This window comes from Eulemur rufifrons, chromosome 8 (genome assembly GCF_041146395.1).
Source record: "Eulemur rufifrons isolate Redbay chromosome 8, OSU_ERuf_1, whole genome shotgun sequence".
Taxonomy (NCBI): Eukaryota; Metazoa; Chordata; class Mammalia; order Primates; family Lemuridae; genus Eulemur; species Eulemur rufifrons.
Window position 1 is genome coordinate 24,941,197 of NC_090990.1, and position 26,368 is coordinate 24,967,564.

Below are 26,368 nucleotides of genomic sequence, written 5' to 3' on the forward strand. Positions count from 1 at the left end.
CGAGAGAGAATGCATCATTCATCAGGGTCCATTCCCGTGGTGCCTTCCGGCTGCACAGGGAGGGAAGAGCAATTGGGTGTGTGGTGTTGGATGAAGGAACGAAGGAGGACTGCTGCGACTAAGGTGACCCTAGTGTTATCTGTCCCAGGAAAAGACGGGATGAAAGAAGCGATCTGAGATGGGAGAAGGCAGAGGTACCTGATGTGAACAGGACACTTTCCGCGGCAGAAGTGGAGAACTGAATCTGTGGGTCAGCCGGGACTGGAATACAGCCCTTTTGCAGGTAACCGCGTATCGCGACGCCCTGGGGGGATCGCATGCAGCCCCCCCAGAACCGTTTGCCCCGGGATGGCCGCCTCAGGCAGACAGAGCAGAGCGGGCCAGCGGGCGCGTGCCCGACACGTCCTCCGGGCACTGCCCCCTCGGGCGCGCGCCCGTGCCCGCCGCACGCCGCCCCCCGCCGGGCCCGGTGGACCCCGCGCCGGGGCCGCGCACGCCCCTCCGCCAGCCGGGCCCCCTGGCCGCGCGCACCCCCGCGCCCCCTCCCCGCCCGGCGGGCGCGCGCGCCGGCTCCCGCTCCCGCTCCGGCTGGCGGCGGCGGCGGCGGCGGAGGCGGCGGGGATTGTTTTTGTTGTCGCTGAGGCCGGAAGAGCCGCGGGAGCCGGGTCCCCGTCCCTGGGCCGGGCGCCGCCGCCGCCCCCTGCCCAGCGCCCGCGTCTCCGCGGCGCCCCCCCCAGCGCCAATATTCCGGAGAGCAAGCGTTACGCGGCGGCGGCGGCGGCGGCGGGGCCCGGAGCGGGAGGCGCCGGGGACCGGGGCGAGGCGGCCCCCGCCGCCGCCATGGAGGCGCTGGGACCCGGTGAGGAGCGCGCTCGGGCCGGGGCCGGACCGGGGGCCCGCGACGGGCGGGCGGGCGGGACCGTAGCTGCCCGTCGCCCCGCCGGTCCGCGCGTACCCGGGCTCGGGCTGCCAGGCCTCGGGAAAGGGGACTGCGCCCCACTGCACAGGGCGGAGGGAGCTGACCTGGGCCTTGGGGGGCGGTGACCGCGCCCCAGCCTGGAGTCGTGGGCCGAACCTCGAGGTCTGAGGGAGGGAGGCCCGGGAAGGTGACCCTTGCCTGCGGGTAGAGGCGAGACTTGACCCAACCTCGGGGAGGTGATCTGTGATCTGGGGTCGCGGTGAGGGTAGTTTGGGCCTCAGAAGGGGGACGATCTGTGCCCGGTGTGTGGGGAGGCCTGGCCCAGACCGGGAAGGGCCCCCCTACCTACTACCAGCAGTAGTCTTGGTTTTGGACCGCACCCCTGTTTTTCTTTGCACTGGCAAACAGTCGAGAGCCTTCAGATAAGGAAGAAGAACTTCCCCCAAAACACCTTTCATGACCCTTGAAGGCTCAGGGACAAAATGCCCACCCTTTCTCAAAGGCCCTGAAGTCTTGAAGAACAAGATCCTATGCCTCCATCTGTCTGTCAGTCTGCGTGTCAGTCCCAGAGTGGTCTGGGCTAGCCTTTGGGCGACACAGGAGTTACTGCCCCGAGTTCTCTCTAACTGGGTTATGAGCGGTTGTGAGGATCAAGTGAAGGAGAAAGTGCTTTGGAAACTGTAATTTGCTGTGGATATGGATGGCCTCTGGACATCTCCCTCACTCTGCCCAAACCAGAGGAACCACTCCAGGCTGGAACAAATGCTCTGAGTGTTGGAGCCTGTGCTCCCACCTCAAACCCCAACAGGTTTCTAATGCCTTGGCTAAGTAGGGCAGGGTTTAGGGGTTGTGGTGGAATTAACTTTAATATTCAAACCGTATCTACTTAAGTTGTAGAGTATTTCATTCTTTTAGTGCATAGAAAATTAGGTTTACTATTTGAGTTTGGAAACGGCAGATTTGTTCTCTTAGAACTTGTTTGCATAGCTGGGTGATTAAACCCCACCTTAATTTGCTGCTTAAAGTGTTGTTTAAAGGTTCTCATAATCAAATTTCGTATGCCTTTTAAAAATAAATTGGTTTGTCACATTAATATTATTTGATAAACCTCAGTGTATTATGTTAGTTTACTTCAGGTATGTCCCCTGGCTAAAGGCATGGTCAGGTCTTTAGGAATGTAACAGACTTCTATTCAAATCCAATCTAGTAATTTAATAGTTGTATGACCCTGGGCAAATTACTTAATTCCTTTGAACTTTCATTTTCTCATCTATAAATTGCGGGTAATTATAATTATGTGCTGCAAGATTGTTGTGAGAATGAAATGAAACAATGTATGTGAGAAGTCTTCTTGTAGAGACTAGTGCATTATGGATGCTCAACAAATGTTTCTTCCCTCCTCTGGTGAGTAATTCATAATTGAAACAACTGTTGCATTTATGAGCTGATATCAAAAGAAACTATGTAACTATGTGCAAAAGTTGTATTTCATGGAAAGGATCAACCCGGTGATGTTAGGAGCTAGCTGCCCAGGGACTCTTTTTTTGGCTTGATTTTAGCTTTTGCGGGTTTGAGGACTTAATCAGTTCACACAGGATTATTCAGATTGCAGAAAATTAATTCTCACTAACCACAGTTATAAGACACTAGTGAATAAGCAAAAATGTCACATAGATCTTTTCTGTTGAGTGCAATATTTCCCTGTTTGCTGTCTACCAAACTCCTTTTTTGGTGTTGCAGTACCTTGGAAACCCAATTAATAACAAGAAGCTGCTTGCTAAGCATAGAATCAGAGCAAAGGGAATTGATAGCCTTGTGAGATATTTCATCCAGGCTGTTTTAGAACCTAGAGAATCATTCCTGCTTCTCTGTGAGAGCACACCTAGATCTAGTGCTCTGTGCCTTCCTCACTTAAACAATCATTGATGCCTTCTAGGCTTGCTCTGTCCTCCTCCACCCCGGTTCAGTTTCTGACAGTACTTAGAAATAAAATTAATTAGATTACCACTTATTTTGGTTGTACTGATTATAACTTTTATTTTTGCAGTACTTTATAGTTTAGAAAGTGCTTTCATAACTATTAGCTCATTTGATCCTCTGGGAGGTGGCAGATATCTATCCCCATTTTATTTTTATTTTTTTTATTTTTTATTTTTTTTTTTGTTGAGACAGAGTCTCACTTTGTTGCCCAGGCTAGAGTGAGTGCCGTGGCGTCAGCTTAGCTCACAGCAACCTCAAACTCCTGGGCTCAAGCGATCCTACTGCCTCAGCCTCCCGAGTAGCTGGGACTACAGGCATGCGCCACTATGCCCGGCTAATTTTTTCTATATAGATTTTTAGGTGTCCATATAATGTCTTTCTATTTTTAGTAGAGACGGGGTCTCGCTCAGGCTGGTCTTGAACTCCTGACCTTGAGCAATCCACCCGCCTCGGCCTCCCAGAGTGCTAGGATTACAGGCGTGAGCCACCGCGCCCGGCCTATCCCCATTTTAAAAATGAGAAAAGTGAGGTTCAGAGAACATAAGTAACTTCATTAAAGTCTCAAAGCTGAGTGGTGAAATGAAGACCAGAGTCTGGTTCCTCTGACTCCTGATCTAATGCCCTCTTCTTCATTTAAGGCTGACTTTATCCATTATATGTTAAGTAATATTTGTTTCCCTTTCAGAGAATGTAATTTTCTGACTTTGTCACCAAATTTGGGTGATGCCCCTAATAAAAAACCCAGGGACCTTTGAGCACTTGCTGTAACATTTACAAGTGCAATCATAATAGCTAACATTTACTGGGCACTTACGATTGCAAGGCACTGTGTTAAATCTGTTATATATACCATTTCATGGAGTCTTCAAAATAGCTTTATGAGATAGATGCTATTATTATCACATAGATCCCTATTTTATAGACAAGGAAACAGACACAGAGAGGCCAAGAAACTGGCCCAATGTCATGCAGTTTGGAAGAGGTAAAACCAGGATTGAAACCCAGTAATGTGGTTTCTGAACCTTAGCCACTGTGCTTTATTGCTTCATTAAGTAGACAGTTTGCTAAATTCAAAGAAGCTAGCTTTTTCCCAGCCTCCAGAACTGTGAGAAATAAATGTCTGTTGTTTAAGAAAAAGAAAGAAAGAAAAGAAAAAAGGAAAAAAGAAGCCAGCTTTTGGAATGAAAAATTTTAGAATATAGTTTCTAAAGAAATCTAATAAGCGTGCTAAAAGAAGTGATCACTTACCTTCTAACTTTTCTTTCTTGTTAATGGAAGGAGATATACACAATATTTACTTTTTGCCATTTTTAATTCCTTTTCTTTCAATATGTCTGCCTCTGCCTTTGATATCAAGTATTTCAGAGAAGTATAGATACCACAGGATTGTGAAGTATATTGGGGGGAAAAAGCACTGGACTGGGAGTTAGGAAGACTTGGATTCTATTCACTGTTTAAACTTAAAGTCATGTTCTTAGGCGAGTTGTTTGATCCAACTTTCTCTTTCCAAATTTCTATTATAAAGCTGTATTTCTTCCAACTTTATGATATAGTGTTTGCTTACATGTACCTTGCACTATGGGGGCTTACTTATCTATATGATTTAATTGGGTTAATTAAGAATGCCTATAGCCTCTGACATTATTTACTGTTTACTTCTTACCTTGTTTGTAATTGTCTTATCATACACACAGTAGAAACCCTTGTCAACTTTTGTGTATTAGGGACAACTAGGTTTCTGTTTAGTTTCTATCTGGAATTATTGATACTGTTCAGTTCAACATTTATGGAATTCTTACAACATGCTAGTTGTTGACTTAAGTATTGAGAAGATCATTAACTGGAGGTCCATTTCTTCTAAGAGTTTACAGCCTAATGGAGGAGACAGAGTAATTTGACAAGTGGTTTCTCATACTTGTGCTAAGTACTCCCCTATACAGAGAGTCTTAGGAACATAGAGGATGGATCCTCCAGTCTGGAATAATCAGGAAAGCCTTTCCAAGGAGGTCACACCTGAACTCAATTTTGAAGGATAAGTAAAATTTAGGGGAAGAATGAACAATTAATTTAATATGTAAAAAGATTTTTACATATACATTGTCAAATCAATGTATATGATGATTTGACAATACAAATTTCATTGAAGTATATTTTTCTGATTTTCCTAAGTGATGTTGGGATAGAATGGCTTCTTGCTTCAAAGTTTTCTCTCCTTATTGAAGTGTCTTTGTTCTCAGTGAAATGCCATTGCAGTAAGAGAACTTGTTGTAACTTTCCATTGTAACCACAGCCCACTTTGCTCAACACCTATTCATAGCAGCAAAGATGTTTATTTTTTAGGCCAGTGTCCACTTGATATTAACATCAAACGGGAGTAAGATTTTCTCTAGACAAATATCTCTCAGACTGTGTTCTACAAAACCCTTTTCTGCTGAATATTAATAGATGTTCACTTTTGAAAGAGAGAGAAAGAGAATTCTGTGGAAAAATAAGTTGGGTAAATGATGAGTTAAAGTTAAACAGGTTTATTTATTACATTACTTTTTAGAGAATTTAATATGATAATATACCTTGAAATTTTAAGAGGGTAGAGATTGTGCAAGGTTTCCTTAACTTATGGAATCCTTTCTTTTTGTGGAATATCTTGTGAACGATCAATGAAATAGTTTAGAAAGACCACTCTGTCTAGACCAGGGCTTCTCAACCTCAGCACTATTGATAGTTTGGACTGGATGATTCTTGGGGGTGGGGTGGAGTGCTATCCTGTGCATTGTAGAATGGTTAGCTATATCCTGGCTCCTACCCACTAGATGCCAGTAGCACTCCTCATGTTGTGACAACCAAAAATGTCTCCAGACATTTGCCAAATATTTCCTAGGGAAAAAAATCTCCCTCAGGTTGAGAACCACTGGTCTAGACTGTAGATTCCTTCAGAATAGGGATTCTGTCTTTTTCCTGAGTCCATAATACAGATTAGCGATATAATAATTGAATAAATGAGTAAATCTCTGTTGAATAAACTAGACCTTATGATCAGGAGATCTCAGATTGTTCAGATTCTAAAAATATCAGACTATAGACAAGAAGGTTTAGCACTATTGGTTATTATTTCACTATCAAAGTTAGCAAATAAATTGATAGATAGAGCTGTGTTTAATCTTCTGTCTGTACAACCTATAATAATGCAGGGTACTTTGTGGGAGATTAATGGATCATCTCCAACTCCGAGGATGATGGCCCCCAGAGTTTAGAGGTTTTTTTTTTTTAATGCACATGATTTTGTAAGCCTAGCTGTATGCTCATGAAAGGTTCTATGCAGTAGCCTGTGTCTGAGAGGAATTGATCATGCTGTCTAATTTTTATGTCCCCATATTCAAAGTAGTAGCACCATGGCAAAATATTTAGAAATCCAGAAAAACTTAAGTCAAAAGACACCCAAACTCTTTATATCAGAGTACATTCAGTAATAATAAATTCTCAATAATTGCACCTATCATTATCACCATCATCATCATCATCATCATGAGCAAATAGCACAGCAAATGTCTTTCACTCTCTTTAGGACCTCCAACCAGCCTGTTCCAGCCACCTCGTCGTCCTGGCCTTGGAACTGTTGGAAAACCAATTCGACTGTTAGCCAATCATTTTCAGGTTCAGATTCCTAAAATAGATGTGTATCACTATGATGTGGACATTAAACCAGAAAAACGGCCCCGCAGAGTCAACAGGTAAGGATTAGAAAGAGTAGACTTCTGTATATTTGAGTGCATAAAAGTTATTTTTTATGTATCATATTGTTCTCTAAATTCACCCAACATGTAGGTGTTGTTTTCCTTTAAGATGGTGGGTTTCATAAGAGCAAATTTGCTGTCTCATATTGGTTATCCTCTGCAGCTTCTAGCAGAGTGCTGTATATATCATTGGTCAATTAGTAAATGCCTATTTAATGAAAAAGAAAGGTCTCTCTTTCATTGACCAAGTGTAGCAGAAATTTGTAAAAATAAGCGAAGACGTTAGTGTCTATAGGAAATAGAACTATCTATTCGCATTTTATTTTTGTTTATTTATTTATATGAGATGGGGTCTTGCCATGTTGCTCAGGCTGATCATGAATTAAATTTTATTGAGTGTTGGTTTGCGAGTTGAGAAATATGTAAGTGTAAAGACAGAAGAATCCTCTTGGCATATTGAAAAAAGTAAGCACAGAGAGAACCTCTAGTTATTGCTAGCATTACCCAAGAGGGGTCTTGATGGGATGATAGAAGTATTTTGGTCTGTAGAGAGGAAATTTACCTGGTGTGAACACAGCCCTACAGCAAATAGTATTACAGTGTGCTAAACATACATCCACTTTCCTTTCCTTGGTACCCTTTTAGTGATACTCAAGCAATCTTTAATATTAAGATTCTTGCTTTTCTAAGAAAATTCTTGCTATCAAGTGAAATATTTTGAGCTGTTTGATTTTTTTTTTTTCTCATTATAGATCCATGATTTGGCTTTCTGGTATAGTTTAGTCTCATGTAAAGCCCATAATTGTTTGGCTGTTGTATAACTGAGATCAATAGTAGTAATGACTAAAATTGATCCATTCAAGAAATATTTTATTGAGTGTTTATTATGTGCCAGGTATTGTCCTATGCTCTGGGAATTTAACGTGAACAAAACAGACAGAAGTTTATATCTTTGAAGAGCTTATATTCTAATGGGGAAGACCAAAAGTAAGTGTAATGAAGAAAAATAAAGTAGAGGTGGAAGATAGGGAATGGGGATGGGGGTAAGCCACTGATATATGTGTGTAGTATAGCTAGGAAAAAATCTCACTGACACTGAAAAGTGACATTTGACCTAGAGGAGGTGAGGGATATCTAGATGAAGAGTATCCCAGGCAGAGTCAGTAGCTTGGTGTATTCAAGGAACAGCAGATAGTTCTGTATTGCTGGAGCAAGCGAATGAGGGGGAGAGTGACAGGAGACGAGGTTGGAGAAACTCCAGAACGCCCCTCTCATGCACTCTTGCAGGCTGTCATCGCACTTCAGCATTTACTCTGGCTGGATAAATCTTGAATAGACTTGTGACATGACTAACTTAGATTTTTAATGGCTTGCTCTGACTGCTGTGTTGAAAATGAACCCTAGTGGGTAAGGGTAAAAAGCAGGGAAATCAATTAGGAGGCACTAGTAATGATTCAGGTGAAAAGTGATGGTGCTTTAAACTTGGGTAGTATAAGTGATAGTGATGAGAAGAGGTCAGATTCAACAAATGTTTTGGCGGTATTGTCAATAAGATTTGCTGATGGATTGAACATGGGGTATAAAAGAAAGAAATGAGTCATGATTAATTCCAGGGCTTTTGTCCTGAGCAAGTGGAAAAAAAGGAGTCGCCATTTATCAGATGGGGAAAACTACGAGAGAAGCAGAAGCAGGGGGTGGCAGGTTAGAAGACCCATGGATTTTGGACGTGTCAGGGTTGAGATGTCTATTAGAATAGCTAGTGGAGAGTTGAGCAGGAAGTTGAATACAGCATATGAGGTTGGATTCAGAGGAGAGAGCCAGGCTGGAGACAAACATTTGAGAATCATAAGCGTATTGATGGTAAAGCCATGGGACTGGATGAGATTGTGCTAGGAGTGAGTGTGATTAGGGAAAATAAGACTCTGAGACTGAGCCTTGAGACACTCCAACATTTAAAGATCAAAGAGATGAGGAAGTATCAGCAGGGAAACTGGCACTGTGAGGCCACTGGGATAGGAGAAAACCAGAGAGTGGTGCCCCAGAGACAAGGGAAGAAGATGGGGTTGTTTTTGTTTTTGTTTTGAGACAAGGTCTCACTCTGTGGCCCAGGCTAGAGGGCAGCGGCCTCATCATAGCTCACTGCAACCTCAGATGCCTGGGCTCAAGCTATCCTTCTGCCTTGGCCTCCCAAGTAGCTGGGATACAGACACGCACCACCACAGTTGGCTATTTTTTTTTAGTTTTGTAGAGACAGGGGTCTCACTATTGCCCAAGCTGGTCGTGAGCTCCTGACCTCAAGCAATCCTCCTGCCTCAACCTCCAAAAGTACTAGAATTATAGGTATGAGCCACCACATCCGGCCACAGATGTTTTACATTGGAAGAATGTATCATCAAATGTTCAAGGAGCATTGAATTTAGCAGTTGGAGCTCATTGGGGACCTTGATAGAGTAGTTTTGGTGGAGGAAAAGCCTTACTTGAGAAAGTTCAAGAGAGAAAGGGGAAGAATAATTAGAGAAAACTCCTTCAAGGGATTTTGATGCAAAAGGGAGCAGAGAAATGAGATGTTCAGACAAGGAGAAAGTGACATCAAGAAAGTTTAATTTTCTTTAAGATGAGAGAAATTATGCCATATTTATATGCCAAAGGAAATAATCCAGTAAAGAGGAAAAATTTGGTGATTCAGGGTAGAGGGAAATTCCTGGAATGACATCTGTGAGCAGATCAGAGTAGGTTTATTGTGGGACAGTAAATACACATAAATACTCTATGTGTATTTATTTACTTACAACAACCACCTTTTGAAGGAAGCATTATTACATCATAATTTTACAAATGAAGCAACAGACTGTGAAAGATTAAGTGACTTGTCCAAGGTCATACAACTCTGCCACTTAATCATTGTGTGACCAGGGATACTTAATTGTTGCCCATTCTGAATTTTTCTTTTTTTTTTCTTTTTCTTTAATATGAGGACCATAATCATTGCCCTACTTGTCTCATAAGGTTGTTGTGAAGATTAAAAATTAGAATAGAAGTGAAAGTATCTCTTCATTGTAAAATTTATTTAAGAATGTAAGATGAGAGATTAACCTTTTCTAGTATGAAAATGTTAGCTTTTTAAAATGAGGAAGGTGTAATACCAGATTTCTCCATCGATTTGTTTTCAGTTGTATGATTTGGTTTGTAAATGTGATTTTCCCACAGATTTTCCTTGTAGTAATATTAATGCATTAGGTAGTTGTGATAGATTTTGACTTTTTTTTTTTTTTTTTTGAGACAGAGTCTCACTCTGTTGCCTGACCTAGAGTCCAGATTTTGACTTTTAAGATATAGTTCCCACACATGGAACTCACTAACACTGATTAGTCAAAGCACCTAAGTTTTCGTTGACTGTAGCATTCAAGCGTCTCACAGACCTTGTACATATCTTAAACTGTAGACTCTAGTTTCCTTGCTACTGCCATTTATTTCAGGGTCTGCATGCAGTGTGATCTGGCATATCTGCAAGAGCACTTAAGTAAAGCTATGAATGTTTAATTGAGAGAAAGGCTTTCATTCTAGAAACAAAGGAACTATACTGGTAATTTTCTTTTTTTTGGAATGAGAATATTTTACAACATTCCCTTGTCTACACTGCTTGGGAACACTTTGGGATAAAACAAGAGAGAGTGCAGAGTAATAAATCACCAGCATTAGGCAAAGGGGTTGACTTATTTGTTTGTGTATTATATTTATTAATCCTCAGATTTCTGAATTCTTGCCTAGTCTCTTTCCCAAAACCAGTATACTTTGAATAAAGATGTTGATTTGATAGCAAACTTATCATCATTCAGTGGTGAACATCCATGTCAAAGTTATACCCAAGATAAGTTATTCTTACAAGGTTGTGTTTATCATAGGAGAAGATTTTGGAAAGAGTAGTTTGGGAGGATGCCATAAATGTATCCATGATGTCATTATGCTATTTCATTTTATTCCCCCTTTCTGTTATCATCTTGTAGTTGCTTTATCTTTCTCTAGTTAACTATTTTAATTACTTGAATCAATTGTAACCTTAACTCTTACTTTTTCCAATTGAACCGAATTTAAGTGATTAAGGTATGGTGATGCTTTCCTTATTGTCCACCATTTCTGAAAGCTAACTGCCATTATCTCCATTACTGTGAAGGGAGGTAGTAGATACAATGGTGCGGCACTTCAAGATGCAAATATTTGGTGATCGGCAGCCTGGCTATGATGGCAAAAGGAACATGTACACAGCACATCCACTGCCAATTGGACGGGATAGGGTGAGTGTTAACAGCAAAAAATACTTAGGTCATTTAGTAAAAATTACATATGATAAAAATGTTTTCCTTTCTTCCCAACACAAAGAAAACATAAATGTTTGAGGTGGTGGATATTTCAGTTACCCTGATCTGATCATTACACCTTGTATACAGATATTAAAATATCACATGTCCCCCTAGAATATATGCAACAATTATACATCAATAAAAAATCTAAAAATGTTTCCTTTTTAACAACACTTCAATTCTTTTTGTAATGATGATAGTATTCTCTTGTCTCTTATTTATTTGACAATTGAAGATGAAATGAGCATTAGAATTTAGGTGGATTATGTCATCTTTATATATATTTCAAATTTCTCACATTAACAGTGTACTGTTTTTCCCCACCAAGATTGCCTTAATTTTGGAGACAATGTGCTTTAACAAAAGTACTACCTGAATCTGAACAATGAGTTTTTGTAGATTATAGAAAATCATATAATACCCACTTATGAAAATGACTCATAATACCACAATACTGTTTAAACATATATTTTTAAAATTAAAAAAGTAATATATTAATATATGCTCATTAGAAACTTATTCAGAAAATCTAGAAATGCTTTTCAAAGGAAACTACTATAGTAGTTTGGTATGTATCTTTAAAAATATTTTATGTGTATCAGCATTAGCTACTTATACATGTGTTTGTATACAGTACTCGGAAAAGTATAAAGTTTTGGAAACAGTGGTGATGGATGCATAACAGTGTGAATGTACTTAATGCTACTGAACTGTACAAATTTGTTGTTGTTGTTATTATTGGAAACAGGGTCTTGCTCTGTCACCCAGGCTGGAGTGCAGTGGCGCAATCATAGCTCACTGCAGCCTCCAATTCCTGGGTTCAAGCGATCCTCTTGCCTCAGCCTCCTGAGTAACTGGGACTACAGGCATGTACCATTATGCCCAGCTAATTAAAAAAAAAAATTTTTTAGAGGCAGGGTCTTGCTGTGTTGCCCAGGCTGGTTTCAAACTCCTGGCCTCAAGCAATCCTACTATCTCAGCCTTCCAAAGTGTTGGGGTTATAGGCATGAGTCACTGTACCTGGCCCCTGAACTGTACATTTAAACATGATTGCAATAGTAAATTTTATGTTGTGTATAATTTACTACAACAAAAAATTTGAATTTGAATAAAAACCAATAAGGTAAATCTAAATGTGTAGAAATGGAAGATCTTCCAGACATCTCCCATATTGTTGAATGAAAAAGCTAATCATGAAATGATATGCAAAAAATAAGAATATACATAAATATACATATGTATAAATAAGAAATACATAAAGGTGTCTTATGATAAGGAGTCAAAATCATAGAAACAGAAAGTAGAATGATGTTTACCAGGGACTGGGGGCTGTAGGATGTGGGCTGTTATTGTTTAATGGATATAGGATTTCTATTTGGGATGATGAGAAAGTTCTAGATGTAGATGGTGGTGATGGTTGTACAACAATATGAATGTATTTAATGCCACTAAACTGAACATCTCAAACAGAATGAATTTGACTATTCTAGTATCTCACATAAGTTGAATTATACAATATTTGTCCTTTTATATCTGGCTTATTTCACTTAGCATAGTGTTTTCAAGGTTTATCCATGTTGTAGCATCTATCTTATTTTTTAACTGTTATATAATATTGTATACTCTGTATTAAATTATTCCCATTGTTAGACACTTAAGTTGTTTCCAATGTTATACACTTACAAAAAAAGTTGAAATAAATGTCCTTGTGCATATACCATATTGAATATTCTTGGGATCTCTTCTACAGCCTTTATAAACATATATGTTTGTATATATGCATTTTTCCTTAGGTTGATATGGAGGTGACCCTTCCAGGTGAGGGTAAAGACCAAACCTTTAAAGTGTCTGTTCAGTGGGTGTCAGTTGTGAGCCTTCAGTTGCTTTTAGAAGCTTTGGCTGGGCACTTGAATGAAGTCCCAGATGACTCAGTACAAGCACTTGATGTTATCACAAGACACCTTCCCTCCATGAGGTTAGTACCTTAGTTTGGATTCTTTCCGACAAATGTCAGACTCTTTTGGTAAGCTGCATTGGAGCCATGAAAGTTTTCTGCATAAGTCATAGTTCAAATTTGATTTCAGTTCAGAGTAGAGAGTGAAATGAAAGACTCTTCAAGCTTTTATTTTAAAACATGCAAATTCTTATTTCTGCAGGTACACTCCAGTGGGCCGTTCCTTTTTCTCACCCCCTGAAGGTTACTACCACCCTCTGGGAGGGGGCAGAGAGGTTTGGTTTGGCTTTCATCAGTCTGTGAGACCTGCTATGTGGAATATGATGCTCAATATTGATGGTAGGATGGAACACTCTTTATCTGTTAACTCTTTTGCTGTGTGTTTTTTGCTTGTTTTGTTTTGTTTTTGGCCCTTCTTTTTCCCTTGAAGCTAAATATCCTTCTTCTCTATTTGTTAGTATCTGCAACTGCTTTCTACCGGGCTCAGCCCATCATTGAATTCATGTGCGAGGTTTTAGACATTCAGAACATCAATGAACAGACCAAACCTCTAACAGACTCCCAGCGTGTCAAGTTTACCAAAGAAATCAGAGGTAGGTATTTGCATTGATTAGTCTTGCAGAAGCAGCTCACCATGCTGCAAGGAGCCTGGGCTTTGGAGTCACATGGACCTGGGCTTCTGTCTCAGCCAAGCCAGTTCTTCAGTGGGACCTTGGGCAAGTTCCTTAACCACTGTGAGTTTTAGTTTATTCATCTCCAAGGTAAAGATAATAATCTATGTCTTGTATAGCTGTTGTGAGACTTAAACGCAATTAGGTTTATAAAGCTTTCTAGCACAGTACTTGCCATATATCAGACACTCAGTAAATGCTACCCTTACCCATTTCCATTTTAATAAAATAGCAGAAGTTCATTTATTATCCTTTTGGAATTTCTTTTCTTCTTTACTTGTTATTAGTATCTTCTCCCACTAGAAAGTAAGCTTCATGAGGGCTGTCTCCAGACCTGAGAATAAGCCATCAGAACATAGTTGATGCTTAATAAATATTTATTGAATGAATTAATAAATTAAGGTAGGTTGAGCATCTTAGATCATCTGGGTTCTAATTTATTCTGCTTAGCTCAGGCTTTTTGCCTATACATGATAAAATTGCCCCCATATTCTTTCAACTTTTATCCTGTATAATGTCATTCCTTTTTGAAGGCAACTTTTGAATCTGTTTTTATTGCTATGATTTTAGTTAATACTGATGTTTTGTCTATTTTTTTTTTTTAACTGCAGCTCTGAAAGTTGAGGTGACCCACTGTGGACAGATGAAACGAAAATATCGAGTTTGTAATGTGACTAGACGGCCAGCCAGTCATCAAACGTATGTTAACCACGTACAAAATAACATGATTACATTTATGGTAACAGAGGAAGCTACTATAACCATTTGAGAAACTGGCTTCTCATACTATAATTTTCAAGATCCTTCAGAATCTTCGCTTTAACACCAAAGCTTTAAACCATGTTTTAAATATTTTTGACAGAGATATTTGGATATCACTTTTGGATAAATGAAGTGTGTTACTTCAATCTGCTTTGAATAAATTCTTCAATATGACCTCATGTACATACTACATGAATTTCTTAAGAGTCATAAAGTGATATTTCATGTATTGTTCATATCATACCATTGACTTCATTCCGTAGGGGGAAAAAATGTTACCAAAACCTTATGAAGTCACTATTGTGAATTATAGCATTTGTTTCAAGAACTGTGCCTTTTTCATTATTTATTTCACATAGCCTTGTCAGAATAGTTAGACTTACAGACCTATATAACCTTTGCTCAAAGATTTAGAACACATAGATTGAAATCTCACATAGATGATCCTCACTGCACTGTTACTTTGTGAGGCTGTAACAGTTAAGAAAGCAAGATTCAAGTTATTGTGCTAAGTATTTGAGATACTTTGCCCACTGGAAGAGCCAAATAAAGAGAGTCTCTTTTTTTTTTTTTAAAGTTAAGCTTTCATCTATTTATTCAACAAATGTCTTTAGGAGATTACAAACAGACTAGACACCATTATTCTTTATAAATAATGCATATAACCATTTTTTTAAAAACCAACTTCAATGTATTGAAACACTTTAATTAATAGGGAACCCACATCAGTACTCCTAAACTGTAAACAATGGGGACCTGAGGTGAAGGAAACACATTAGGGATCATACATAATAGAGAAAAACCCTTACACTTCCTTATTGCCTTTATACAATCAACACATAATATTTAAGCAAAACTGAATCCTTATTAAGCAAACATTTTTGCATATGCTGCCTTCTCTTTATCTTTCTGTGCTTTTATCTTCTGTTTGACTTTCAGCAACTCTGCCTGGATAGCGTTATCTTCTGGTGCTATCTCCTGAGCTTTCTTAAGATCGGCCAATTGATCATATTTTTTTAATCCTTGCTGTCCTTGAGCTCTGTGGTACAAAGCTTCGGTATTTGATGGGTCTCTTTCAAGAGCCTCCAAACAACTGTCAGCTGCTCCCTGCCAATTTGACGTCTTCAGTTTACAAGCACCAATATTCAGTACACAGCTTAATGCTATAGGTTGCAGCTTAGATCTATCTGCTTTCTCAGTAACAGCCTTTGAACCATCTCCATATCTTAAAATTTTGCATATTTTTTAATAGCCGTCTCCCAGTTCTGGGATTTGAAAAAATTATTTCCAATGTTTTTTTAAGTCTTCTGTTATTAATAACATTTTATCTACATCTTTTAAATCAATATCCGCATCCTCAGGGAAATCTGGATTACTGTCACCAGAGCCATCTTTGGGGAATATTCCCCAATGATCCCCTTCCTTCAGTTCTCCACATTCTGCAATAACGCACAATGTGGCAGGTTTTTCACCTTTCACTTCACATTTTCCAGTATCCTTGCCACACCTATTCCTTTAATTACTTGGCGAAGCACCACAAGTTTCCCATCCAAATGAGGAGGTGGAACTGTTGTGATAAAGAACTGAGAACCATTTGTATCTTGGCCTGCATTTGCCGTGCTCAATAAACACTCTCGATCATGCTTATAATAGAAATTCTCATCTTCAAATTTTTCACCATAAATACTTTCTCCACCTGTTCCATTCTGATTTGAGAAGTCTCCACCTTGAATCATAAATTTCTTAATAATTCAATGGAAAGGGCATCCTTTGAAATGGAGAAGTTGCCCAGTTGTGGGTCCAATGCCTTTTTCTCCTGTACATAGCACATGAAAATTTTCTGCAGTTTTGGGTACAATATCTGCAAACAATTCTAAGACAGTTAAACCAACTTGCTCCCGTCCAATGTCTACGTCAAAGAAGACTTGGGGGTTACTGGAGTTGGAGGGCTTAGCTTGGGGTGAAGGGTGCAACATCTTGACTTGTAGATGTGTTTGGAAAGCAGGATCTGGACCTTAAATCATGCTCCCCAGTTAATACTAAATATTTTGGCACAGTCTCAACTTTATGTGTTTGGGATTGTTGCCTCCAGAGCCACATATATTTCTCCTGGTTTGGAGATCTGAAAATGTGGCTCCAATAACTATGCCACACTCATTTCACAAAAAATTCTCTTAAGGGAACAAAACTCCTATGTGGATCATTCCAAGTCCTCATGTTAACTTAATCATCTAGAAGAAGCCTGCACAAGATTGTATTTGTACTGGTAGGTGTTAACTGACCTCCAGAGAGACTTTGCATTTTCTGGTTCTGCAGTGTCTTCTTGTTTTAAATTCTTTTTTTCGATTTTAGAGATAGGATCTCACTCTGTTGCTCAGGCTGGAGTGCAGTGGTGCAGTCATAGCTCACTGCATTCTTGAACACCTGAGCTCAAGTGATCCTCTGGCTTTAGCCTTCTGAGTAGCTAGGACTGTAGGCACGTGCCACCATACCTGGCTAATTTTTAAATTTTTTTGTAGAGACAGGCAACTGTGTTACCCAGGCTTAAATTCTTTCTTAAATATCAATTAAAATTTTTTCTTATCCTAGCATTAACAAACATGGAAAATTTCAATGGAATCATTGGTAAATTACTAACATGTGAAAATGCTCAAATAAAGATTGACCTTTATTTTTAAAGTAACTGATCAAGAAAATGTTAGTGGGTTTTATTTAATTGTTTAGAAAAAAAAGAACTTGAAGAAATTTCTAAAAAGACATTCTCTCCTATAGTTTTCCTTTGCAGCTAGAAAATGGTCAAGCTATGGAATGTACAGTAGCTCAATATTTTAAGCAAAAGTACAGTCTGCAGCTGAAATACCCCCATCTTCCCTGTCTCCAAGTGGGACAAGAACAAAAGCATACTTACTTGCCACTTGAGGTAAGCGAAACTAAATTTTCTTTTGCCAGTCTGCCAATCTCTTTAATGAATTTTGTGTGGTTTTTGTTTGGTTTTTTGGAGTAGACTTCTAAACTAGTGGTGGATTTTAGTATTAATTTCTAAAATATTTAGGGCAGATAATTTCACTGTATCACAGAATTTCTTATTTTTCTGAAAACGGAGGATGTAACATACAGTTTGGCACAGGCTTACTGTATAGAAGCCCATTAGACAACCTAATTTCTCTTTGCCTCTTGGCAGGTCTGCAACATTGTGGCAGGACAGCGATGCATAAAGAAGCTCACAGACAATCAGACTTCCACGATGATCAAAGCCACCGCAAGATCTGCCCCTGACAGACAGGAAGAAATCAGTAGACTGGTCAGTAAGACATGGTCTTCAAGATTAGCTAGTTTTAAGATAAAAAAAAAAAAGAAAAAGAAAAGAAAACTCCTGATGGGACACAGTTACTCTTTGGTTTTTATATATGCAGGCTTTCCTGTTCTTTAGGTGAAGAGCAACAGCATGGTGGGTGGACCTGATCCATACCTTAAAGAATTTGGTATTGTTGTGCACAATGAAATGACAGAGCTCACAGGCAGGGTACTTCCAGCACCAATGCTGCAATACGGAGGCCGGGTAAGCTTTTTATTTTGTTCAGCGAGCTTCTTCCACCATCAGTCAAAAACAGAATAATCCAGGGTTTGTCTACTGAACCACACTGAATTTACTCGTAATTTTGCTCATCATTGCCTTTTGTCTTTTGGCTCATACCAGATAGAATTTTGTTTATTCCCTCATCAACATTAAAATGGCCTTAGATTGTAATCTCTTTTCTTTTGTTTCTTCTTCTTTTTTTTTTTTAAAGAATAAAACAGTAGCCACACCCAACCAGGGTGTCTGGGACATGCGAGGAAAGCAGTTTTATGCTGGCATTGAAATTAAAGTTTGGGCAGTTGCTTGTTTTGCGCCTCAGAAACAATGTAGGGAAGATTTACTAAAGTGAGTATCTTAATATTTTCAGCTTAGTAATATCCCTTCCAGATATGAAAATACCATCCTTATGTGAATGTGCTGTGTACACTGGCACTAAATCCCTGACTCCTATAGTGACACCATCTGGCTATATGGAAAAGACCTTGTGTTATAGTAAATTGCAAACTTGGGAATTACATTAAGAATCTGACTCAGCTTCCTTACATTTAGCACAGAAATTTGTGACTAAGAAGGCTGTAGCAATGCTGATTGGTGAATTCTTGAGTTCTTAGTGAAGCTTCCTTTGATATTAATTGTATCTTTCCAGCTAAGATAAAAACTAGCTTATTTTTAATCATAATTTACTAGTGAGCTTGTTTTATTGCAAGGTCACTGGCTAAAAGTATGATTCATGTCTTACAGATGCAGCTATCTATTAATATCTAAAGGAAGTTAGGGTGAAAAACATCAGGAAAAGGGAACTGGGATAAAAGAAAGTAATCCTATAAAATATTGGCAAAGACACAAAAGGAATTAATCTGAAAGCTTTATACATAATTGAAATAACAGTTTAAATCTAAAATTTAAAACTTCAAAATGAATTTTGCTTTTTTAAAGTGATGATTTCTTTTGACATTGTCATCAAACCAAATCTGTTACAAGTTTGAATGTAATCCTAAATATACTGATTTTTGTGCAGTGTGTTTCTGTGTTCCCAGTTGAGCACAAGCTTATCCAAATATTCCCGTACCAGGCTTACTAAAATGCATGGTACCTGAAATTTTGACCCCGCTTTTCTTCAGTCCAGAATTAGGGATTTGAATGTTTAAAATAAATCTTTGAATAGGAATGCTATTCTAGTTCCTGGGACCCAGCTGAGACATAAGTACTCAGAAATTCAAAACAATAATCTGATAGCTTAATAATACAGATTCTTCTCTGTTGTAATTGCAGAGATACAACCGTCAGTTTATTTTTGGAAACCAGCTAAAGTTTTGGTTATTTGTTTCTAATTTTGGCTAAGAATTTGTAAAAGTGAAAGAAGTGTTTTAGAGGGAAATTAATGTTAAGAATGTACTCTGAAATAAAACATTGTGTCCCCGGTTCTATTTTAACAGGAGTTTCACTGACCAGCTGCGTAAAATCTCTAAGGATGCAGGAATGCCCATCCAGGGTCAGCCATGTTTCTGCAAGTATGCACAAGGTGCAGATAGCGTGGAGCCCATGTTTAAACATCTGAAAATGACATATGTGGGTCTACAGCTAATAGTGGTTATCTTGCCTGGAAAGACACCAGTATATGGTACGGACCCTTGATTTCAAGTAGTAGATGTAACAGTCAGAATAAGCGAGGTTATGCTGCAGTCACAAACAACCCCAAACTCTCAGTGGTTCACAGTAACAAAGATTTATTTCTTGCTCCTGCTTTGTGTCCGTTGAGGGTGCACTGCAGCTTCTGCTCTGTGTCATCGTGTCATCCACACTTGGGGACCCAGCTCGATAGAGAAGCCACTATTTGGAATGTTGATGATCCCATACTCTCTTTTCTCTTTGCAACTCCTTGGCCACAACCAGCTATTTGGCTAACCCAATTTGTGTTAGAGATGGGAGCAGGAAATGCAGTATAATCCTGCCAGAGTCCTAGAAACTGAGAAAACTGGAATGTTTGGTAAAAAGCACTTAGGAATATCAGAGTGGGGAAGACTAGAGGAGCCGGCCACTTCCAGAAGTGCTAAGTTTGTATCCATTATAAGAAGAATGATACAAAGTTCTTTTGGCTATCATCTAAGTAAAGGATGCAGGAGCTACAGTCTAGCCATTTAAACTTTATAATAATGTCTTTAACCTTCTCTGTACAGTTATCCCAGTGTTTAGAGAAAGAAAAAAAAGTGTGTGTGGTGGGGGTTAAAATTCAAAAGGCTGAAAAACAGGTGTGTATACTGAGAGGGAGGAACTAGGGAGATTGATTCCTTTGCCAGACCAGTCACGTGGGAAGACAAACCTCAAGGGACTGAGTGAGTAGTGGCAGGCAGCACCAAAGAATAAAGGAAGCAAGCTGGCTTCAAGGCCTGCAGGAGGGGAGGAAAGGGGAGGGGGGAAGGCCTATCCCAACAGGCAGAAAAAATTGCCCTTGGGGGTTTAGCAGATGAAAGGACATAAGAAGCATCGAGCACAGTGTACAGGATATAGTAGGTACTCTGTCAACTTAATGTGGGATTTCTTTTCCCTTTACTGTTAGTAATTAGGAAACTATTTAAACCTTTTTATGTTAATTAATTATTTTTGTAGCGGAGGTGAAACGTGTTGGAGATACCCTTCTAGGTATGGCCACACAATGTGTCCAGGTAAAAAATGTAGTGAAGACCTCACCTCAAACCCTTTCCAACCTTTGTCTGAAGATAAATGCAAAGCTCGGAGGAATAAACAATGTGCTCGTACCTCATCAAAGGTAAGATTCTGAATTATGTTTTTCCCACTTTTGTTACTTACATAATTCATGATAAAGCACACAAATCTCAAACATGCATCCCAATTACTTTTTCTCATATATGTATACACCCATGTACCCACCACCCAGGTTACGATATAGAGCACTTCCAGGACTCTATCAGGCTTCCCTGTGGCTCCAACAAATAGATTATCCCCAAAGGTGACCACTATTCTGACCTCAAACACTATAGATTAGTTTTATCTGCTTTTGAACTTCATATAAATGGAATCATACAGTATACATTATTTTGTGTCTATCTTCTTTTGTTCAACATTAAGTCTATGAGATTCATTTATGCTGTTGAATGTAATAGTATTTTACTCTTTTTCATTATCATTTCATTACATGAATAAACTATACAATTTTAATCTGTTCTACCACTGATGGATATTCTTGTATATTCATTATACAATTCTACATTTTTGGTGAACTTAGGCACTCTTACTCTTGTGTAGAATTCTACGAGTGGAATTACAGAATTATAGAGTTATAGAGAACATATATATATTTAGCATTAATAGATACAGTCAAATAGTTTTTCAAAGTGGTTATATCAATTTACATTTCCACTGAGAGTTCTAGTTGCTCTATATCCTTACTAACACTTGGTGGTATCAGTCCTATTAATTTTAGCCATTTTGTTTGGGGGTAATGGTATCTTATTATGGTTTTAATTTGCATTCCCCTGATGACTAATGATGTTAAGCACATTTTCATACTCATTGGCCATTTGGACATCTTTTGCGGTGGGCCTGTTCAGTCCTTTGCCCATTTTTTGTTTTGGGTTGTGAGTCTTTTTTATTAATTTGTAGTAGTTCTTTGTGGTTTCTGGATATAAGTCTTTGATAGGATATAGGTATTGCATATATCTGCTCCTACTCTGTTTTGCCTTTTTACTCTCCTAAATAATAGCTTTTGATGAACAGAAGTTCTTAATAGGATTCAATTTAATTAATTTTTTTATGTCCTGTTGAGAAATCCTGCCCCCCTCCCCATAGGCTTTTTGTTTAAATTTGAATTTGTCAGATTGACTCTAGAGTAACCAAACATCAAGGCAAGACAGGAATATTATAGATAAAGTGCTGGCTGGGAGTTGAGAGATTTGAGTATTGTGTCCCTTTGTGAATTTTTAGTATCTCTGGGCCTCAGTTCCTTATCTATCAAGGTAATAATATCTGCCTTGCCAATTTTAACATGTTGTTTTCATGTGAAATCTTATCTACAACAGTGATTTGAAAAGTTAAATTTGGGGCTGTGCTATTAGTCATTGCCATACTTGAAAAGAGAAATGGAGTGCCTTGCTTTTGTACAATCGTAGCATGATTCTCATTTTTGTCCTTGAATGAAACTTCTAAGTAAATTAATCGTCCCTGAAACATTGGTGATGAGTTGTACAGGCCATAGGGAAAGTTAAACAAAAGTCTGGAATCATTTAATTTTTATCCCAAACATTTGAGATAATATAGCATAGTGGCTTAGAGTACATACTTTGGTGTCAGGCGTCCTTTACCACTTCGTAGCTGTGTGATCTTAGTCACATTCTTTATCCTCTTATGTCTCTCTCTCTCTCTCTTTTATTTTTATTTTTTGAGACAGGATCTTGCTCTGTTGCCTGGGCTACAGTGCCATGGCGTGATCATAGTTCACTGTAACCTCAAACTCCTGGGCTCAAGTGATCCTCCTGCCTCAGCCTCCTGAGTAGCTAGGCCTACAGGTGCAGGCCACCATGCCTGGCTTTAAAAAAAATTTTTGGAACATACAAACTTGACACACAGTGCAGATAAAAAAATAAAATAAAATAATTTTTTTTTTGTAGATGGGGTCTCACTATGTTGCCCAGGCTGGTCTCAAACTCCGAGCCCCAAGCCATCCTCCCACCTTGGCTTCCCAAAGTGCTGGGATTACAGGCATGAGCCACCATGTCCGGTCAAATTTTTTAAATCTGGAAAATTGAGATAACATAATAATTGTACCACCTTTATAGAATTGTGAGGACTAAATGGGTTAATACATATGAAATGCTTAGCACAGTGGCTGGCACATAGTATATGTAAGCTGTTATGTTATATATGTATTATATATGTATGTATGTATGTATGTATAGGTATTATATATGTAGGTATCTATATCTCTATATCTGTCTCCACTGTTATTAACTGCTCTGTGCCAGACCCATGCTCTCTGATGATATAGAGAGATAAATATGACACAGCCCTCATGGAACCTCATCTTTAGTCCCTATTACGTAAGATTGTCAAATTTGAGATGCCTCCTAGATTATACTTTAAGAATTAACACTCACAGTCCCAAATCTTACCTTTAAGAATTTCAAGAACTTCAAGAACTTCATATTTTATCTTTTTTTTTTTTTTTGCTTAGCCTTAACCAGAGAAGTATGCATGATATTTTTCTCTTTGATTCCTTTTCTTTCCTCTCCAAGCTCTCTCCTAAACAACAGGGCCTTTATACATGCCTTAGGCAGAGAAATCAGTGCCAAATAAATTAATTCATTTTTTCAACAAATATTTATTGAGTGCCAACTGTGGGCTAGGCAGTATTCTAGGCACTAGGGATATAGCAGTGACCAAGACAAGACAAAATAAAATTCCTGCTCAATAGAGTTCACATTTGTGTGTGGACAATAAATAAAATAAATAGATAAAATATGTGATATGTGATAAATACTATAGAGAAAAATAAAACCAAGAAGGAGATAGACTTGATTCTATTCTCTAAATCTCTCATCTTAAAGAGAATCGGGGGTTTTGGTCACAGTCCCATGTATGTTCTGCAAATCTGTATCCACTGTAGAAATCTCAGGATCCTGAGAGAGCCTGTTCTGGCAAGTTTTTACTTTACACATATAGACTTTGTTAAATTTGAGTGAGGTTCTCTTTTTTTAATCTTCCCTTGCCACCATTATAGAAGAGCCATATTCACTTCTTTAGTCAATCCGGATTCATTATACTGGGTGACACCAATACTCAGTGGGCCCTAGTGTTCTCTCCCAATGGGCATGTCTTTGTTCTCTCATAACATTATATCTGCGATTATATCTGGTGATAAAGTCTTGCTAAACACAAACATTTTCACTCGTATGTCTGAGTGGCAACATCTCCTTAAATCTGATCAGGCCCTCAGTGTTCCAGCAGCCTGTCATCTTCCTGGGAGCAGATGTCACGCATCCCCCAGCGGGGGATGGGAAGAAGCCCTCCATTGCTGCTGTGGTTGGCAGTATGGATGGCCACCCCAGCCGGTATTGTGCCACCGTTCGGGTTCAGACCTCCCGGCAGGAGATCTCCCAGGAGCTCCTCTACAGTCAGGAGGTCATCCAGGACCTTACTAACATGGTTCGAGAGCTGCTGATTCAGTTCTACAAATCCACCCGCTTCAAACCCACTCGGATCATCTATTATCGTGGAGGGGTATCTGAGGGACAAATGAAACAGGTACTCACTCTCATTATCCCATTGTTGTCCTTTGGAGCTTCTAGGAATCTGATGGAGATTCCTCCCATCTGCCACTCTGGGTAGATTGGAGAGATACTAGGCAAATTCTCAATTAAACATAATTCCATTTCTATCTCCTAGGTAGCTTGGCCAGAACTAATAGCAATTCGAAAGGCATGTATTAGCTTGGAAGAAGATTACCGGCCAGGAATAACATATATTGTGGTGCAAAAAAGACATCACACACGACTCTTCTGTGCAGATAAAACAGAAAGGGTAAGAAGACATAGAATAAGCTTCATTGGTAGATTGCAGTGGCCTGTAATCCTAGCGCTCTGGAAGGCCAAGGCGGGAGGATTGCTTGAGGCCAGGATTTAGAGACCAGCCTGAGCAAGACTGAGACCCGTCTCTACTAAAAATAGACAAAATTAGCTGGGCGTGGTGGCACATGCCTGTAGTCCCAGCTACTCGGGAGGCTGAGGCAGCAGGATCACTTGAGCCCAGGAGTTTGAAGTTGCAATGAGCTATGATGATGCCACTGCACTCTAGCCAGGAGACAGAGTGAGACCCTGTCTCAAAAAAATAATAAGCTTCATTATCTAAGGCTGTGGCAAGTGATATAGAAATATGAATATACAATTTTTACATTTCTTTTCCCAAAAGCTGAAGTACCTATTAATAATTTAATAAATACACTAACTGCAATTGAGCTTAGATGAACAATTCTGAATGATACAAGTTGCATGACTGAATATTTCTCTTGTGTGGCAGAAATGCTTGTTTCTAGAGTTGTTTTTTCTCTGGGGGGAGGAGTTAGAATCACGCCAGGTACATCCATTTGGACTTTATTGCCATTTGTTACTTTTTGCTGCCAGTGCCTGAGCCACAGTTCTAGGGTATAAAGAAGAACTTCTCTTCCAAATGATTTTATATCAGTGCAGGGGATTCTTAGGGCATAAATGTTGAACGTTTATGGTGTCACACTTATTAACCATAGGCAAGTTACTTAATTTCTCTAAGCTATAATATTATCATCTATAAATGTGGTTAAGAACAATACCTACCTCATGGGATGTTATAGGGATTAAATTAATAAATGAATGTTAATTTAGGGTACAATTCGAGCATTTGACAAAAGGCATTTTATACTCCCTATAATCGGGTATTTATATGTAAACTAGTAAGCTACAGGTATATAATACAGGTTGAGCATCCCTAATCTGAAATGCTAATGCTCTAAAATCTGAAACTTTGTGAGTGCTCCCATGATGCCACAAGTAGAAAATTCCACACCTAACCTGATGTGAGAGGTTGCAGTCAAAATGCAGATCAAACTTTGTTTTATGCACAAAAGTCTTTAAAATATTGTATAAAATTACCTTTAGGCTATGTGTAAATAAGGTATATATGAAATATAAATGAATTTCCTTGTTGAGACTTGGGTCCCATCCCCAAGATATCTCATTATGCATATGCAAATATTTCAAAATCTGAAAAAATTCTAAATCCAAAACACCTCTGCTCCCAAGAATTTCAGATAAAGGACACTCAACCTGTGTTGGATAACTTTGCTTCTTTGATATTTTTTATGACATTACTTCATCTTGTCCAGGCCCTCCCTGATCCTCCCACTGGGAGGCCAGATCTTTCTTTTGCCTAATCATGTAATCTTGTCAGTTACTCCCATTATTTTCTGGTACACCCTTGATTTTTTTGTCTCTAATCCAAGAAATCCAAAAAGGAACTGTTTTCTTTTTTGTTTTCTGAATCGTTCAAGAACTAAGGTTCTTTTCTCCTTGGGTCCCAGGTCCACCAATCAGTTTAGATTAAAAGTGTGTCTTCTAAACTGCCAAAACCGTGACTCAGTAGTACTTCTTAGACTTTGCTAATACAGATTCTCTGAATTCTTGCCTGAGCTCTGGACACAAAACATGTTGCCACCCCTCCTTAACAGCTATTGTCACCTCTGCACTCCTCTGTCAACTTGTTATCCATGTAGATTTAGGACCTGGATTATCCTTCTAAGCTATCTATTAAGCTATTATTGAGCCATCTCATAGTTTTATTCTTTACCATCCAGTGTCACTACTAACCTTTCAAGGTTGACAGTCCCAGTTCTTAGTTTATTTTGTGCCCCAACACTTACCAATATCTTCAG

General features: G+C 39.1%; 1 protein-coding gene and 1 pseudogene across 2 annotated transcripts in view; one reads left to right on the forward strand and one right to left on the reverse strand.

Annotated features, from left to right (window-relative positions):
• The first annotated feature begins 840 nt into the window (after nucleotides 1-840).
• The window catches only part of LOC138390577 (protein argonaute-4), a 34,488-nt gene continuing 8,960 nt past the window's right edge, over nucleotides 841-26,368 (forward strand). Inside the window, exons 1-15 of one of the 2 annotated variants that reach the window (XM_069479754.1) lie at nucleotides 841-859; nucleotides 6,462-6,627; nucleotides 10,802-10,922; nucleotides 12,782-12,963; nucleotides 13,145-13,281; nucleotides 13,401-13,535; nucleotides 14,225-14,312; nucleotides 17,148-17,295; nucleotides 17,557-17,676; nucleotides 17,806-17,934; nucleotides 18,164-18,297; nucleotides 19,389-19,573; nucleotides 20,560-20,719; nucleotides 23,895-24,210; nucleotides 24,352-24,486. In XM_069479754.1, coding sequence (XP_069335855.1) covers nucleotides 841-859; nucleotides 6,462-6,627; nucleotides 10,802-10,922; nucleotides 12,782-12,963; nucleotides 13,145-13,281; nucleotides 13,401-13,535; nucleotides 14,225-14,312; nucleotides 17,148-17,295; nucleotides 17,557-17,676; nucleotides 17,806-17,934; nucleotides 18,164-18,297; nucleotides 19,389-19,573; nucleotides 20,560-20,719; nucleotides 23,895-24,210; nucleotides 24,352-24,486 — 2,175 coding nt within the window. Of the gene's footprint in view, nucleotides 860-6,461; nucleotides 6,628-10,801; nucleotides 10,923-12,781; nucleotides 12,964-13,144; nucleotides 13,282-13,400; nucleotides 13,536-14,224; nucleotides 14,313-17,147; nucleotides 17,296-17,556; nucleotides 17,677-17,805; nucleotides 17,935-18,163; nucleotides 18,298-19,388; nucleotides 19,574-20,559; nucleotides 20,720-23,894; nucleotides 24,211-24,351; nucleotides 24,487-26,368 lie in introns of those variants that run through there. The other variant, XM_069479755.1, reaches the window with a different exon arrangement.
• Nucleotides 15,243-16,351, reverse strand: LOC138389358 (peptidyl-prolyl cis-trans isomerase D pseudogene; annotated as a pseudogene).